This window comes from Taudactylus pleione, unplaced genomic scaffold (genome assembly GCF_031769625.1).
Source record: "Taudactylus pleione unplaced genomic scaffold, aTauple2 ptg000946l, whole genome shotgun sequence".
NCBI classification, from domain to species: domain Eukaryota; kingdom Metazoa; phylum Chordata; class Amphibia; order Anura; family Myobatrachidae; genus Taudactylus; species Taudactylus pleione.
In genome coordinates, this window is record NW_028285347.1 from 1670005 (window position 1) to 1687348 (window position 17344).

The following is a 17344-nucleotide window of genomic DNA, read 5'->3' on the forward strand; positions in this document are numbered from 1 at the left end:
AGACGATGCTCCGGATATCCAGAAGGCGTTAATAGGACAGATGAGAGATGCGACTTCCTATATTGGGGAAGCATCGTTAGATGCCAGCCTGCTGACCTCTAGAGTTTTGGCTACAGCTGTGTCTGCGCGTCGGTCCTGGACAGCTGACGCAGACTCTAAAAAGGGCCTGGAGGCCTCACCTTTTAATGTGGAGTTGCTGTTTGTTCTAGACTTGGACAAAATAAAGGTTACTCTGGCTAAATCCAAATCAGCCTTCCTCCCTCCGGATTCAGCACCTGCTAAGGTGAGGAGCTCCGCTTTTCAGGTTCAGGGCAAGGCCAAAGGTCAGTCCTTCCCGAGGCAGTCGGCGACCAAGACCACCTCTAAGCCCAAGAAGCAGGCGCCCTTCTTCCAAGAAGGAAGTTAAACCTTCTGCCTGACGGGACGGGCCTCCCCTCCCCCTGGGGGACCCCAGAGTTGGAGGCCGACTTCTTCAATTTGCCCAGTGCTGGCACAATACCACCACGGATGCCTGGGTTTGAGAAGTGGTCTCCCAGGGGTACGCCCTGTCTTTTCGGAACAGACCGCCCCACCAGTTTTTCTGCACGAGTCCTTCTCAGGAGAAAACCAAAGCTTTGCAGATTCAGGAAGCTATAGAGTCCTTGCTGAAAGCAGGGGTCATTGTTCCCATTCCTCAATCACAACGAGGGACGGGGTACTACTCTACTCTGTTTCTGGTGCAGAAACCCAATGGTTCTCATCGCCCTATCCTCAATTTGAAGTCTCTGAACAAATTCCTCAGAGTTCCCAAATTCAGGATGGAAACGTTACGTTCCATCATTCTGGCGATGGAACCTAGGTATTACATGGTCTCCCTGGATATCCAGGATGTCTACCTCCATGTTCCGATAGCACCTTCGCAACAGCGGTATCTGAGGTTCGCTATCCTACACAGCATCACTATCAGTTTCGGGCGCTACCCTTTGGCCTCTTCACGGCACCAAGGGTATTCACCAAAGTGATGGCGATCATGGCCGCACGTCTTCGGAGCCAGAATGTACGGCTGCTGCCATATCTAGACGACCTCCATTTGCTGGCGAGCTCTCCGTAAGTACTGCTTCAAAATCTCCACCTGACGATCGCTTGTCTGCAAGCGCACGGGTGGTTGATGAATTGGAGAAAGCCATCCCTGATTCCATCACAGTGGATGGTTCATTTGGGAGCCCTGCTAGATTCTCGTCAGCAAAGGATCTTCCTGACTCCTGAAAAGGTCTCCTCCCTACAGCTGCGGATACACAGTTGCCTGAGCAGTTGCCGCCTGTCTGTCCATTCGGCAATGAGACTTCTGGGGTCCATGGTGTCGGCATTCGACATGGTGGAATTTGCCCAGTTCCATTCACGGCCCCTGCAGGGGCTGATTCTATCAGAATGGAACGGGTTACCTCACCGGATCCACTCTCAGATGCTGGTGTTGTTCCCGGAGGTTCGGCAGTCTTTGGCTTGGTGGCTTCAGACAGCTAATTTGGACGAGGGGCGCCCCTTTTGGATCCCGGACTGGATCCTGCTCACAACAGATGCCAGTCTTCGGGGTTGGGGGGCAGTGACAGGCTCGTTGTCACTTCAGGGACGTTGGTCTGCGGAAGCACTTCTCCCCATCAACATCCTGGAACTGCGGGCGGTGTACAGGGCCCTGCAGTCGTCCGGCACCGCTCTTCAAGGAAGGGCGGTTCAAGTTCAGTCTGACAACGCCACCACGGTGGCGTACATCAACCACCAGGGAGGAACTCGCAGTCGGGCTGCGATGTCGGAGGTGTCTCGCATCCTTGCTTGGGCGGAGTGCCACATTCCAGCAATCTCGGCGGTCTTCATCCCCGGAGTCCTCAATTGGGAGGCGGACTTCCTCAGCCGTCAGACGTGCATCCCGGGGAATGGTCGCTGTACCTTGCCCTTTTTAGAGTCTGCGTCAGCTGCCCAGGACCGACGCGCGGACACAGCTGTAGCCAAAACTCTAGAGGTTAGCAGGCTGGCATCTAACGATGCTTCCCCAATATAGGAAGTCGCATCTCTCATCTGTCCTATTAACGCCTTTTGGATATCCGGAGCATCGACTGGAAAGGTATCCTCTAAAGCGTTGGCCCAGTTCTCAACGGCTTTAGCCACCCAAGAGATGGCCATGGACGGACGGGCCACTGCCCCAGAGAGAGAATAGATAGACTTTAAACAAGTCTCCACTTTCCTGTCCGTGGGATCCTTCAGAGAAGAGATAGATGGCAATGGCAACGTAGAGCTTTTAATTAAGCGGGTGACATGGGAATCCACCGCCGGTGGTGTTTCCCGTTTCCTGCAATGAGCCTCAGGAAAAGGATAGTTGGATGCCAACCGCTTGTGTGGTTGGAATCTCTTACTGGGCGACTGCCAGGCCCCCGCCATATGATCCGTCAATTGGTCAGACAGGGGAAAAACATTCAAAGTTACCTTTGTCTTTTTAAAATTAGGATACTTCGACAAAGGAGCCGGTGTATCCTCCTCTATGTGAAGGATGGCCCGCACCGCCCTAAATAATGCCGGCACATTTATGGAGGACTTAGTAGCCACCTCCTGGGCCATGGCATCCGAGTCAGTGTCCTCTTGTACTTCTCCGTCATCTGAAGACACATCCGTGTCCGTTAACTGCGCAGCCAGTGAAGCCGTAACTGGGGCGCTTAGGCGCCTTTGGGGGCATGTCACTATGTAACATCGACTGAAAAGCCGAAGACGAAGCCGCCAGACTCTGAACAGAGCTGGAGAGTACAGCCACCCAGGGTGGAGGAACCGCCTGAGGATACCCCTGAAAGGGCACCATGGACTGCTGCGTCACGGAGGGAGACTGTACGTAAATAGGCAACCCCGAATAAGGACCCACAGTCTGAGACCCGGGAGGAGACTGCAATAAATGCGGAATACCCGGGGAATGGAGTATGGTAGGCTGGGGCAACGCCCTAGTAGGGACTGCAGTCGGGACCGCTAAACAGTCCGCGATTGACGCCAGCACCTGCGACATCGCCCAAGGAGGATCCTGCGCCGTAGGGGGTCTAGAGGGGCCAGGTGCTAGCTGGCACCGCCCGCACAGACCATCCTGTGATAAATCCTCCTTATCAACCCCTGCAGAACAGCGTCTGCAGGAAAACAACACAGGAGCCACGGAGAGCTCAATCTCCTCATCAGACATGACACAGTAAATTTGCAATAAATATGTATCACCGAGAAGAGGTGAGGCGTATAACACCTGTGCACTGCCAAGTATGCAACACAAACAGCCCACAAAATGGTACTGAGTAGCACACCACTGTATGTGACTGACCTCACAAATACTTTGTTTTATATAAGTGAGGTACACAGAAAGAACGCCCCTCCCCCACACACCTGCGGGCCGTAGGAGAAGGAAAGGGATAGTTATAAGATGACAGTCAGCTAGAAAAATTAGCACAGACAGCAGCACTAGCAAAAGTCACATACCATGCAGAAAGATCTACTCACTGAATCTGGGAGGTTTATTGTAGCGAAAGGTGCAGTGTCTGGGAGGGCTATTAGCGCTGCGAACACCGTCCTTTTGCAGGAGAGAGGTACGCAGGGGGACCGGTCCAAGCATCGCCAGTGACAAATGCGTTTGCCACTGAGAAGATGGCCGCCAGAGAGCTCTGAGGACGAGTGGCCGCAGGAGGAGCAGCTCAGCGACGCCAGCACGCTTGAGAGAAGGCGCGCTCAGCTGAGGGGAAGAGCCGCTAAACCAGGGAAGGTTGCCTTCCCCTGGCTAGTGATTAACCCCAGGGACGCTGGTTCCCTTCCAGCACTTATTCCCTGGTAGTCCAGCGGTCACGCGTGGTATTCCTGAAGAGGGGGAGCCCGCCGCCGCTACTAGCGCCGCCGGTCTGTCCCCAGAGACCGGCGGTGAGAGACTGCCTTTTTTTCCCCTGCGCGCAGCGCCTGGCTCTGTAGAATCTGGCAGCAGTCAGTGGGAGGTCCTGGAGCCCTGCTAGTACTGACTCCGGGGTCCCACTGCGATCCCCAGATCAGTACTGGCGTCGCAGCGCCAGCGGGGTTGGTGGAGCGGCAGCGTGGACATCCAGAGGGACAGTCTGATGCTGCCGCTCTGAAGAGGTAAAAATAAATAAAATTCTTCTTCTGCCCAGGGTGACCAGACTCCGGCCGGGCACCAACTAAAAACTGAGGTGCCTGTGGCTCGGGGGCAGAGTATGGAGGAGGATGGACCCAAGTACATCCTGGGAGCAGCAAAAGTGCCCCTGGATCCAGATAAAGGTATACCCGAAGGTCAACCCTGTGGACCCCCTATGGACGCTGAAGTAGAAAGCTGCCTTTGCTCGCGGTTGCAAGTGTTTTGCAGGTAATTGGATTGACCCCGAAGTGTTCCTGTCTATATCATAGACAAGAGGTTCCCAAACTGGGTCCTCATGGCAACCCAATGGCCCAGATTTTATAAGGATAACCATGCTTAGGCACAGGTGAATTCATTAGTACCTCACACTTTCATTTAACCATCTGTGCTCAACAATGGATATCCTTAAAACCTGAACTGTTAGCGTGCCTTGAGGACCGAGTTTGGGAACTTCTGTCAGACTGTATTACAGACTAGGTCTTGCATTGTGATCAGCGAAGGAGGTTCTGTCGCCATCCATCTCTTGACAATTATCTCCCTGGCCAGGGACACCAGGGTTAATACATTTAAACACTAGAGAAGAGAAAAACTCCTTACACTAAATAAGCAGACTTTATGACCCTTAGGCATAGTATCACGTATACCACACCAGACCCCATCCCATTAAACTGCCACCATCCCACAACAGATGCCAGAAAGATAATAACTCAACACCTTATTTAGGGAACCGTGAAGGGCTGAGAATACCCATACCACAGTCGCCTGCAGGAGTGCTGTATACTCTGGGCAAAATGTAAAGTAGTATTTGCTGAAATCGGACACAGGATGTAGCATCTGTCAAATCTCACCCGCCCATCCCCCCGCCAACCCACTCCCCATAGGAGAGAGAGATCGTAGACTGCTTTCCCACCTACATTGCAGGGATACAAGATTCTTAGGAGGCATCAGTGGATAAAGGGCGGCACAAAGGGAGGACATAGCCAAGTGCAATCTGGTCCAAGCGACCAAGGTTAGAACTGTTTGGTGCATTTCAACGGAGGAGTCTCTCCAAACTGGGCAACAAGACTGTCTGAGTTGTACATAGCAATAACAACTTGAATATGAAACATTAAAGTCCAATTTAACGTAGTCAAATGTTTTCAGTATACCTGGCCCAGACTACAGACACCAAACAGAGGTCAAAAGCCACAGTCATCAAACATGCCCAGCTTGGAGAGTCTAGCATTACCCTACAGCAAGACATCAGGGTCAAACTCATCAACCTCCAGAAGGAAATGTATCCTATTCCACATCATCACAGCCAGATGCAATAGAGTGTAAAGAGCTCGAGAACACCAACCCATCAAAAAGGTACCACAAAGGAGTCACACAGAAAATCTAGCGAAGCCCCTGGTGGAAAATCAAACACTTTAGAAATTAAATGCGACAGCTGTGTCACCAGGTAATATATTCTAAGATTGCGTACGGCCAACCCGCCATAGCCCTGAGGTCTAGGTAAAGTGACTATTTTGATCTTTACCCTCATCCTTCCTGTCACAGTCAGTGGAAGTTTCTCCCACACATAGGATTTGGTTTTAAATATAATCAGAGTTCAGATAAAGGGCCTTAAATTATCAATGGGTTTTATCATTCACAATGAGTGATAAAACTTGCTGTGTATGATAAGGGTGCCCCAGGCAATCAGCTCCTAACTGTCATCTGTTTGAAAAATGACAGTCGGGAGCTGACTAACTTGAGCACCATTTATCATACACGAGTTTGATCACTCATTGTGAATGATAAAACCTGTTGATAAAAGGAGGCCTTAAGTCTTGCATATTGAGAAACTTCCCTGGTGATACATGCCCACAGGTGCGGATGGCAAAGCAGGATCAGAGGAGTACGTCCGGGAAGCAAAGCAAAAAGACAAGAGCTGTGACTCATTTGCAGTCCACATGGCTGGCATAGGCAGTGAACATGCAGCCTCTGATCACCAGAAGGGCAGCACCAGCAAGGTGTCCACAGAGCATTCGTGAACCCAAGGTAGACAGGAGCAGTCAACAACATGGGCTCTCCAGGTATCAGACAAACACAGATCAATTGTTGAGTAAAGAAAGAGTCCTGCACCAAGATGTCCTGGAAGGATGACTGATTAAATATGCAGTCGGGAACAGAACCATCACCAATGTCCTATGGTGGTTGCAAATGCAACAAGTCGGAATCTTCTTCCATGAAGTCTGTGGGTATCATTGTACATCAGTAGAAAGAAAATGATTCAGCTCAGGGGGTCTGCTGAGATGAGGGAAGTGAATGAAATGTACAAGACAGTCCAAGCCTGCTGACCACTACACCACAATCCGACCTAGCCATATTGAAGAGCAGGGTAGAGCAAAGCACCAGCGGACAGGCTATCTGAGGAGTTATCACTGAATAGAGAAGAGGATGGCAAGCAACAGCAAGTCCACACAGCCCCACTCAGAATACGGTTAGGAAGATCTCAGGGCAAGTGCAGGAGTCACAGCCAGCCCACTGCAAAGCAGGACACAGAAACCTTCATAATGGCGACCACATGGTCTTGCCGGATGTGAACAGAATCAACTTCCCAACGAGACTTCAGCATTAAGTTGACCCAAACCCCTGGGAGCAGGAGAGTCTGGAGCACAGCGCAGATAGGCAGGCGACCAGTAAGAGATCCCATCTCCACAGGAGGAGATTTCCACACAACAGAAGATCCGGGTCAGAAATCACCCAATAAAGACATCATGCCACAGACAGCAGCAAGAGACTCACAAGGGTAAGTAACAGTGCAGGCTCCGAGTGAGACACTGAAAAAGACGCAGTCGCCAAGGCAGGATAATTATATCATATTATTGAGCTGGAGAGCAAGGAAATGTGCGTCCTACTCTCTGCCCATCCTGGCCATACCCCATGAAGCCAATCATTTTTGTGCTAAATTTAAAGTGTCAAAACTCCAGCTGAGCCTCTCTATACCCCAGTGTGCCCAAAAAAATGAAACAAATAAAAAAAAAAGTTTCCAAAACCTAAGTGTAAATGTAAGATGTCTGCCTGATGCAAGCCTGCAGCATAGGCTACTGGTACAGAGCTGCATGCAGTTTTGCATATGGGCGCAACTGCATTTTTATGTTATTTTATTTCTGTTACTTTTGAAGGCAACATGTTCAACTCTGCACCAATCCCCGCAACACTGAACTTGCAGCAAGCAATAACTGGTAAGTTATTTTACAATGCGTATCAACTTGCAAAGTAAAGAGCCAACAGGTTTCAAGTGAGTTTGAAAAGACAGTAGTCTGTGCTTCGTCATTCCCCTCCCTTCCCTATTCTCCACAATAATACTTGTCAGGCAAACAAGACTTCTATTACTTATTCTCGTTGTTCCAGCAATGTTGCTGCTGCCTAAAAAGGCGAGTTATGGTGAAACTTACCCTTGCTAATTCTCTTACTTCGATGTACATAGGGTCCACAGGGAGACAATGGGGTGTAGGTGGGACTTGGAGAACCGGACACTAACAGCAAAGCTTTTCAATCCCAGGATGCTCCTGTGCTTCCCCCTATTCCCCATCCACAGCCTGGGGGCAACTCAGTTTTGTTAACAAGCCCAAGGCAGGAGCAGGATAGGAGAGAAGGAAGACTTGTTCACTGAGGAATCACACTCTCACACAGAGAAGAAAACAAGTGACCAAGAGAATAAACACATAGAAGCCAGGTGCGTCAGGGCAGGTGCCCTGTGGACCCTATGGACTTCGCAGAAAGAGAGTTAAGGGTAAGTTTTACCATAACTCTCCTTTTCTTCTTCAGGGTCCATAGGCCTCCACAGGGAGACAATGGTGATGTCCTAAAGCAGTTGTTCAAGGGCGGGGACGCTCCTGAGCGGAGAGGAGAACCCAGAGCCTGAAGGAAGCATCCTGAGTGGCAAATGTATCAAAGGCATAGAACCCTAAGAAAGGTGTGGACAAAGGAACACGTATAGTTGCATAGTTGTTCAGCAGAAGCGCCACCTCGGGCTGCCCACGCAGGACCCACAGAGCGAGTAAAATGATCAGATACTGACGCCGGCACTGGAAGACCAGTCTGCGTGTAAGCCTGTGAGATCCATGCAAATCCATCTGGCCAGTCTGTTTGTTAGCTGGCCATCTCTGCTTATGGAGAGGTTCTTATTGCCTCTGACGAAGCTGTGACACACAGGGAAACGCGTTAGACAACTCGCTGAACGGTGGCCGCTACAAAGCAACTTGCAAATACCTTCACTTATTACTTCTTGGAACTGAGTATTTCATCTTCCCGGGATACCCTGCTGATTTTCACTAGTGACCGCCAAAAAGTGGATACTGCACATACGGAGCTTCTAGGACATACTTACCATTGAAGGAAGAGCCCGCTATCTATGCAGCGTTTCCAGCCGCACATCACCAGATTTTCCCCTCCGGGCAGGTTGTTCTGCAGACTGCAGCTGGCGAACTCCACTCAATACCCGGTTTGGCTGCACAGCGAGTCACACAATTTGACTTACACCTGAACTCACTGCCGCTGCAAAATCACGGAATCCAGGGGCGCACCACATCTCCCAATACGAGGGATTGCCTCCAACGGTAGAGACGATCACCTCTGACCGCACAGCAGCCTGGGCCTCTCATTCACCAGCTCCACCCGGGGACTATAGGGACAATACAGGTATTTATCCCAGGTGATCATCCCCCACCTGGATGTGAGACACCAACCTCTTACACCTCAGAGGGCTGGCACGGGGCTATTCACAGTGACCCCATTCTATCCCGTTTTGCTCTCAACCACATCGGGACATTGCTTCTGAGCAATTGTTTGGATACAAATCTTAAACATAAGGATATTTTAAACTGAACATATGCAAGTTCTTTTATTCACTGTATTCACCCTTCAGTGCCACTATTATATGCATAGGCTGTGACTTTTTAAATATTTTTGTACACGTGAGGATTTTTAGTTTGCTTTAAACTGTACACGTCATTTTATATCCAATATTTGACTAATATGAATAAATATTTTTTCCCTATTGATTGAATGCTCCAAGCGCTGCTGATCTTGCTGTGATTTATATTTCTATATTTCACCAGGACACTACCTGGTAATTGTTTGCAGCAGCTGAAGCATCCATAGATAGAGGAACTTTAGAATACTTTATATAGCGCTACCTTTTCATCACTGTACAAAAGAACTGCTGGGTGGGTCGCCTCAGGAAGGTGAGGGTATATCCGTGGAAGACCACTTCTCTTAAGCTGGGTACACACCTATACAATCATCGGGCCATTCATCCAATACCAAGAGAACGGCCGTTGGATTGTATAGGTGTGTACGCTGTCCAGATGCGGGAGCGTCAGCCAATAAACGGCTTTTAACGCTCCTACAATGGTCGGGATAGGGAGGTCGCATCTTATGTACTGTTTAATATTTATCGGTTCGACCTCCCGATCCCATAGAAGTCCATATACACTGTGATATGTCTGCATAGTGTGTACATGGCTGACAGGGGGTCATACTGGGGACAGACAGCAAGGCTGATTGGGACAGTTTTACCCAATCAGCCTGCAATCAAGAAAGTGTGTACCCAGCATTACCCAGGCGTCTGACGTGGTCTGACACCAGAACTGGGCGAATTGAAGTAGTCGGCCTCCCACCCTGGGAGTCCCCAGGGAGAGGCCCAACCCATCAGGCTAAAGGCTTGTCCTCAGATTTGGTAGGTGGACTTCTAGTCGCCCAGGTTTGTTTGGTCCTAGGCTTGGAGGCCTAAGTTGATGCCTGATAACTTGGAAAAGACTGACCTTTAGCTTTTCCTTGAGGACGAAAGGACCGAAAGGATGATATCCGAGGCTTTGCATTATATGCAGAGGGCAGGAATGCAGTCTTGGAAGCTGCCAAGGTAGTCACAATTTTTCTAATTCTGGGCCAAACAGGATATCCCCGGAATACGGCAGGATAACCCAGTGCCTTTTTAGAGTCCGAATCTGCCTTCCATGTGCGGAGCCAAACAATACGGCGAGCTGCCACAGAAGTGGCAGATGCCTTGGAAGCTAGGAGAGCAGTATCCAAAGCTGCTTCACCAAAATAGGAGGAAGAATCTCTAACGTGAGATATGTAGGACAGGTGTTCCCTCAAAGCATCAGAGGGAAATGTCTCTTCTAGGGCCACTGCCCAACTCTCAATGGTTTTTGCCACCCAAGCCATAGTCCTGGCAGGACGAGTAAGAGCTACTGTTAGAGAGTATATAGATTTTGGGCAAACTTCAATCCTTCTATCCGTAGTCTCCTTTTAAGGAGGTTGCAGTATGAATAGGTAAGGTAGCATTCTTAACCAGACGTGTCATGTGGAAATTCATTGCTGGGGCAACTTCCCATTAAGTGCATTCAGTAGCGGGAAGAGGGTAAAAGGAACCTAAACATTTAGGCAGCTGAAATCTTTTACTGGGCATATTCCATGCCTCACTCATATGATCAAAAAGCTGATCAGAGTGAGGAAACACTGGTAAAACTACCTTTGTTTTAGAAGCGGGTTCGGTCTTCTATTGGAAGAAAAAGTTTTACAGATGTGCAGGTATATTTGATTTAGAGGGGGTTCCTTGTCTCCCGAGGGGGAGTAAGAGTGTGAGAGGTCTGCATCTTCTGCCTCCCGAAAGGATAATTCAGAATCTGATAGCTGGGTGGACTGGGAAGATAACACAGCACGCTTAGTAGGTTTACTAGATAAGGGTCTCTCCTTTTGCAGCATTTGCAAGGCTGTAGAGGTATCCGCCAAACTCTGCACTGAGGTAGAAAGTACAGTACGTCTACCCATGGGGGAGGCAAAGGATTTGCAATCAGTATCTGATGTGGCCATCCCATAGGGGGAGCTACCACAGGGAACGCTAGGTGATCCGCATTTTTTGCCAGCACCTGTGAAATACTAGCCCAGGGTGGGTCCTGAGAAGAGGACACTGAGGCTGATGGGCCCAGGGCAGTATAACAAGATGCATAAAGACCATCCTGAATGAGCTTCTCTGCAACTAAGCCTGCTGAGCAGGAATTACAAGACACCAGAGTGGGAGGAGCAGGATGCTTGTTATTCTTTCCTCTGCCAGACATAGCTGCAAGAATAATGTAACACAATCTGACAGTGCAGTGAGCAACCCAGATGTATGTGTAATATGGCACAGTGTAGTGCGCAACAGTGATAAATAGTATGTGGTAGCCCTCACAAATATAGGGAGATGTGAGGTACAATGAACCCCCTATACTTAATATGCCAGAGTTATAGTAGAATAAAGGGAAAGGTATAAGCTGACAGTAATAGAAAAACGGACAGCAGTGCTAGCACAAGTCACATACAAATGCAGAATTATACAATAGAACTGGGCACTAAAATCAACTACATAGACCGCAGTGGCTGGTAAGATAAAGTGCTGTATAAATAAACCTGGCCCTTGGGAAAGGTATACAAGGAGACTGGACCTTCCGTTCCCGGAAACTTGAATGCAGAAAATGGCTGCCGTGAGTCTCAGAGGGGGTGGAGAGTGAGGGAGGCACAGCAAGACCGCAGTGGGATGGCGCCCTGAGGTGGGGGAGGGGCCGCAGGGAGAGAGTCTTCTCCCCTATAATGACATTAACCACCGGGCCCACTGGCTTTAATCGTTGCCCTGCGCCCCTTGCATGTAGTGCCCTGGTAGTCTAGTGGAATCCTGGACGCCCCGTTGTCCACATCAGCGCCTTCAGTCTGTCTACTGAGACCTAAGGCAAGACTGCACATAGACGCGGGTCCCCGGGGGTCCACTTTACCTGTCCCCTTGAGTCTCGGCTGCAGTCTAAGGTCTGGGGAGCCCTGCTAGCTAGGTCCCCTTGGAGCCACGCCGGGAGTACCTAGCTGAGGCTGGTGTCACAGCGCCACGGAGGGGTGATGAAGCAGCAGTGCAGACGTTCCAGAGGACTGTCATGCATTGCTGCTCAGTTAGAATAAATTAAAATAAAATTAAATCATAAAAATAAGCTTGGGCTGTGGGACAGACCATCTCAGTATGTATATTAAAGCTCGGTACACACTCAGACGATGTCTATATGATATGTTGTTTCCGGCCAAATCGGAACGACATATTGGCAGCATCGCTCAGTGTGTACGGCCAATATGCGCGCTGCCGCGGTTGTATGCAGTATCATCTGGTTGACTGTGCTGCACTTCCAATGATATTGCATGCGACCTCGTTGCCGGTAATGAAGAACGGTCCGTCGTTCATTAACTTGTTCTAATGTGTGCACGAGGGAAGATATGTGGGCCTGTCATATCGTACCAGTACACATCGCTCGGTGTGTACCCGGCTTAAGACACCTCCCGGTCATCGACCAGGAATATCCCCTACATTTTCAATACTGAAGTTAGAACTACGGCTCTTCAGATACAATCTGGACAATTGAGAGCAGCAAAAAAAATAAATAAATATGTCTCTGAATTTGGCAGGCCCTTTATGTCCTGCCCCCTTTAAGTAGTATAGATTTCCCTGGTCTGAGACGCCCATCATTACCTTGAGCACACTAATTAAGACAAGGTAATTATTTCCATATTCAGAGCAGGACTGCGCCCATCCACAAATGCAGTCCCCAGGGAAAAGAATAAGGATGTGAAATGAGCGCCCGATTGGATGACTGTGAATTTTGTCTAATCACTATCTGCTGCTTTCACTATCTCATTATGTCCAAGCCGGTTCAATCTTTGTAACACAACTAATTTAGCCAGGACTGTGCCCCTTTATCATTAACACAATGCTATCCATTTAGTAGCAAATAGCTGGGTGTACATCAATTAGCAGACAATAATAATATCTGACTTAAGAAACTCAAAACATTTTTACTTTATCAAGTCTTGTTTCTCCTCACATTCTTGTGTTAATGTCGGTCTGCTGTCACTCTGCAAGCTAGAGAAAACACAAAACATTATTAATATGTACTATTCATGATACATTACAGAGACATTTCTGGTAAGGAATACTTTAGGCACAAAGGACATATTTAAATAACTGATAAACTTCACACAACAAAATGAAAATTAGAAACTCACTTTTAGAACAATTTGATGGCTTATCAGTGGAAAATGCATAAACACATACACAAGCTACTTTTTTAGGGTAACCTACCTACTATCTAATTTGCCAATCGTGAGCAGAAACTCAATGCATAAAAGTATGCCTACATGGTCAAGAGATTCAGTTATTGTTCAAATCAAACAGAAGAATGTTGGAGAAATGTGATTAAAGTGACATTGATCGCAGAATGGCATGGTTTACATCTACATACATACATCTATCCTTTGTGCGCTACAACTCGCGTTACACATAACCGTATAGCCGTGTGACTTGATAGTGCAGTGCTTTTTTCGTGCAACTTTTTCCCTTCAAATGTGTCTTATTCGCAAAGCGATGTGAATTGGATACTCAAGGAGCTTATGCTGTTTATAATGATATGTGGGTTGCATAAGCATTCTGTGTGCGACTGCAGTAATATCTGCATGCGTAATGCTACGTTACAGTGTTAGCGGCTATGCCACACAAAGCCCATTAAGGTTATGCCACACAGTAGTACCCCTTATACACATTATGCCATGCAATAGTAGTGCCCCTTACACTACACAGCAATGCCCATTACACATTATACCACACAGTAATGCCCTTTACAGATTATGCCACATAATGGTAGCGCCCCATATAACATTATTCCTTACACATTATGCTCCCACCAGCAGCTCCCCTCCCAGTGTCCCTCCAGCAGCCAGCAGGTGTGGATTTGGATGTACACCAACAGGCAGCGGCAGATATGGACAAACAGCGCTGGCGCAATTTGAGGGCGCCAGTTCACAAGCTCAGATTGCCTCACGACAGGTGGCACGGTCTCTCCATTACTGCCTGCCTATAATCAGCTGTCGTACCGGCACCAAATAAAAATCGCTGACACCCAGGCCCCTCTAAGCAGACCTGACTGGACCTTGTGTGTGATTGGGTGCAGGGGGAGCAGCCGGCCACATAGGCAGCTCGGGTACCATAGCAGCCGTACCCCTTGCACCCATGGCAGTCACGCCACTGTTTGCATGCATTTTAGCAAATAGTGGGGTCCTTTTTAGGATCAATGGAATGGGGTTATAGGCAAGGACATCTAAACAAATAAAGGCTGCAGGTGTACTTTAGGGTCTAGTCTTCATCCCGCGTAACGCCGGGTATCCCAGCTAGTTGATAATAAAAAAGTGATCTCAGATCATGGTCCCATCTTTTTCCTATGGATTATTACTATCTACTCTGCAGGTTGTCGTGTCCCTTTATGAATATGGGAAAAAGGTTTATATATCACAGCCACAGAATGAATATGGCTGCCTTGTGTTTAGTTTCTACGTCTTATGTCATCTGAAATATCTTGAAAATTATGTATGGTGTCAGTAGGGCGGACATCTTTTGAACACCAACCTCATGGTCACTCGAGCCCACCTGTTCCAGCATCTCCAATCTGCACTTTATGTTTTATCTAAACACATCACCCTTACGTTTGAGGAAGCTTTCAGACAGGGAGCTAGGAGGTCATCATGCATCCAACATATATAGCTGTGCTTCTGGTTTGACATGTACAATGCGGTTTAGTATTGTTCTAAATTATGGTTTTCCAGCTTCTTTTCGTAATTCTTCCACTTCACGGTATCCGTCATTACAGATCTGTGAACCAGCTCAACCTGCGCCAATCTCACCAATTTCTTTTTTGTAGTTTGAATCTAATTTGTTTATACTCCGCTCTCGAACCGTGTTTTTCCTCATCAACTGTCTTTATAGAACAGATTTGGGGACTAAACTCTCAAAACCTTGCATAGCGAAGGCCAAACTTCATTGTGAGGGCCTCTGTCGAAAAATCCAGCGTTCAAACAAAGAATCTATTCCACCTCAATATTTGTGAGTGTACTTAGCCACAAATCCAAATGTCAGAATTCTGTATCTATGCTTAACGGCCTGACGCACTGTCCCGAGCCATAGGATTCTTCTATCAGTATGGGTACCATTCTGCATTCTAGTGCTGTGGAGCCACGCTCCCTTCTCACATTTCCACAGCACCACAATATTTTTTTTTTTAAATCAAATATTATTAATTTTCTTTTAACAAAAAAGAAAAATATGAGTACAATAATACATACAAATATTATGTCATAACAAAGTAACACAATAGATTCATTCATATTCTAGTTGAGAATCCAATATTAAAATTGCAAAACAAAATGTAAAACATTTTGAAAATAGTACATGAAATTAACAATAATAATATCAATTTTATAAATAAAGTGCCCATCAGCTGGAGGAGGTACAAAATAGATACACTTAAAATTTAAAGAAAAATAAAACAAAAAAAACAAAATGATTAAAGTTCAGGAAGGGCATAACATGAATCTTACCATAAGGGCCAGACCTTATCAAATATACCTGGACAATTTCGCTTTTGATACATGTATCGCTGAGAGATTGTCAGGTTGACTAAAGCCACCCATGATGGGAAGGTAGGAGGATCAGGGGTCATCATCCATGTACGGGCAACATATACCCGAGCTAGTGTTAGAAGTTAATAACATATAATCGAAGAGGAATAGAGAGACTCATCCAGGGACCCTGAGATTGCCAGTCTGTGTGACGGACACACTCTGACACTGCAGAGGAACTGGTCTTTAGACAACTGCAACCTTACCAACACAGAGCCCATCATGGGACGGAGCCCGAGGTGAAAGGTACAGTTCTACAAGTCCTGCAGTTACACAACACTGAAGCACCTCCATCCCTGGGTGCTCTGTCTTGGAATACCTGATAAGCAATCCAGGGCAGTCCCCACACACCAGTTAGGTAAACTGCTGTGTGCAATAAAAGGGGGGATTCAATGAATGTGACCTCAACCCACAATAATCGGGGCTTTACAGGCGAGGGACCCTTATTACTCTGAAGCAGGCACAGAGTAAAATGGGAGCATGCCAAGGGAGCGGGGGAGGGGATGAATGGGGAGAGCCTTCCTCTCCCTAGCTGAACTAGATCCCCCAGGGCAATGGCTGCTTCTAATGAAGCAACCCATTGCCTGTGCCCTGGTGTTCTAGTGGAGGCACCAGGCTGCCTGAACGACCGCTGTTAGCAGTGCATCTCCCTGGGAGCCGCATCTCGCCTTAGAGCACTGCCCATGCTCTCTTCCCTGACGTCCGGCTGTGGGTCCCCAGAGAGTGCTGTGGGACTGGCCAAGGTCACTGACCCGCTCGCCAGTGCCGAGGCCGTCCTATAGGACGCCTTGCTCTGCCCACTCATATATAAAATAAATAAAAATTAAATAAAAAAAGATGAGACTGCAGAGCAGTCTGTAACAAGTGCCTGCTCCTGCAAGCCACCAAGCTTAACTGGCCTGCCTGGGGCTGGGGGCGGGGTATAGGGAGGGGAGGAGCCGAGGCTGCTGGGAGAAGATGATTAACTAATTGGTGCCTGGACTCCACCTGCTCACCCTATACCCATGGTCTAAGCCTGTGTCCCCTTTGGTTCGTGAAGAAGAAATAACTCTTTAACAGAACATATAATCTTGTCGGATAGGTCTTTAAAGGAAGCCATACGTGGAAGAGGAACTGTAGCCCTCCCTCACAATGGCCTAACTGGGGGGTACTCAGGGGCAGAACTATGGGAGACAATGGAGGCGCCTGCCACCGGGCTCCAGCTGTAAAGGGGCACCAACTCCATTGCCCACAATATATTCACCCCACTTAGGGCTGTAATTATGTACCCGGAGTGTACCATCATGGCCGCCCACTACATGTCACCTCTTCCCGGCACCTGAGAAGCCACCATACAATAGTGGAGAGCTCCATGTCAGACCATCAGCTATCTATAGCCTGCCTGCATGCGAATTGCACAGTGTCAATTTCACACTGTGACGGGAGGGGGCACCAAATTATAACTTGCCTCCGGGCATCTGGGAAGAAGTTACGCCACTGGGGGTACTGTTGAGTAGAACTCCCTCAACTCCCAAATACCCCTGTGCAAAAGGTATCTAATATGACACAGGGCCCACAGTATGGCCTGCTTGTACCGCAGGTTATTTAGAGAGCAATGTAGAAAGAACAAACATTTTCCTGAGAAGGGGCAGTGCTGGGGGAGTAGAAGGCAGTCCTTAGGCTGGCCTGGAGGTCCCTCATCTTTAAGTAATTTGTAAAATGAACAGAAGTAAGGACACACTG

General features: G+C 48.1%; 1 protein-coding gene across 1 annotated transcript in view; it reads right to left on the reverse strand.

Moving 5' to 3' along the window:
* The window catches only part of TDRD12 (tudor domain containing 12), a 206771-nt gene that overhangs the window by 100584 nt on the left and 88843 nt on the right, over positions 1-17344 (reverse strand). Inside the window, exon 12 of the mRNA XM_088459847.1 lies at positions 12975-13037. Coding sequence (XP_088315973.1) covers positions 12975-13037 — 63 coding nt within the window. The remainder of the gene's footprint in view (positions 1-12974; positions 13038-17344) is intronic.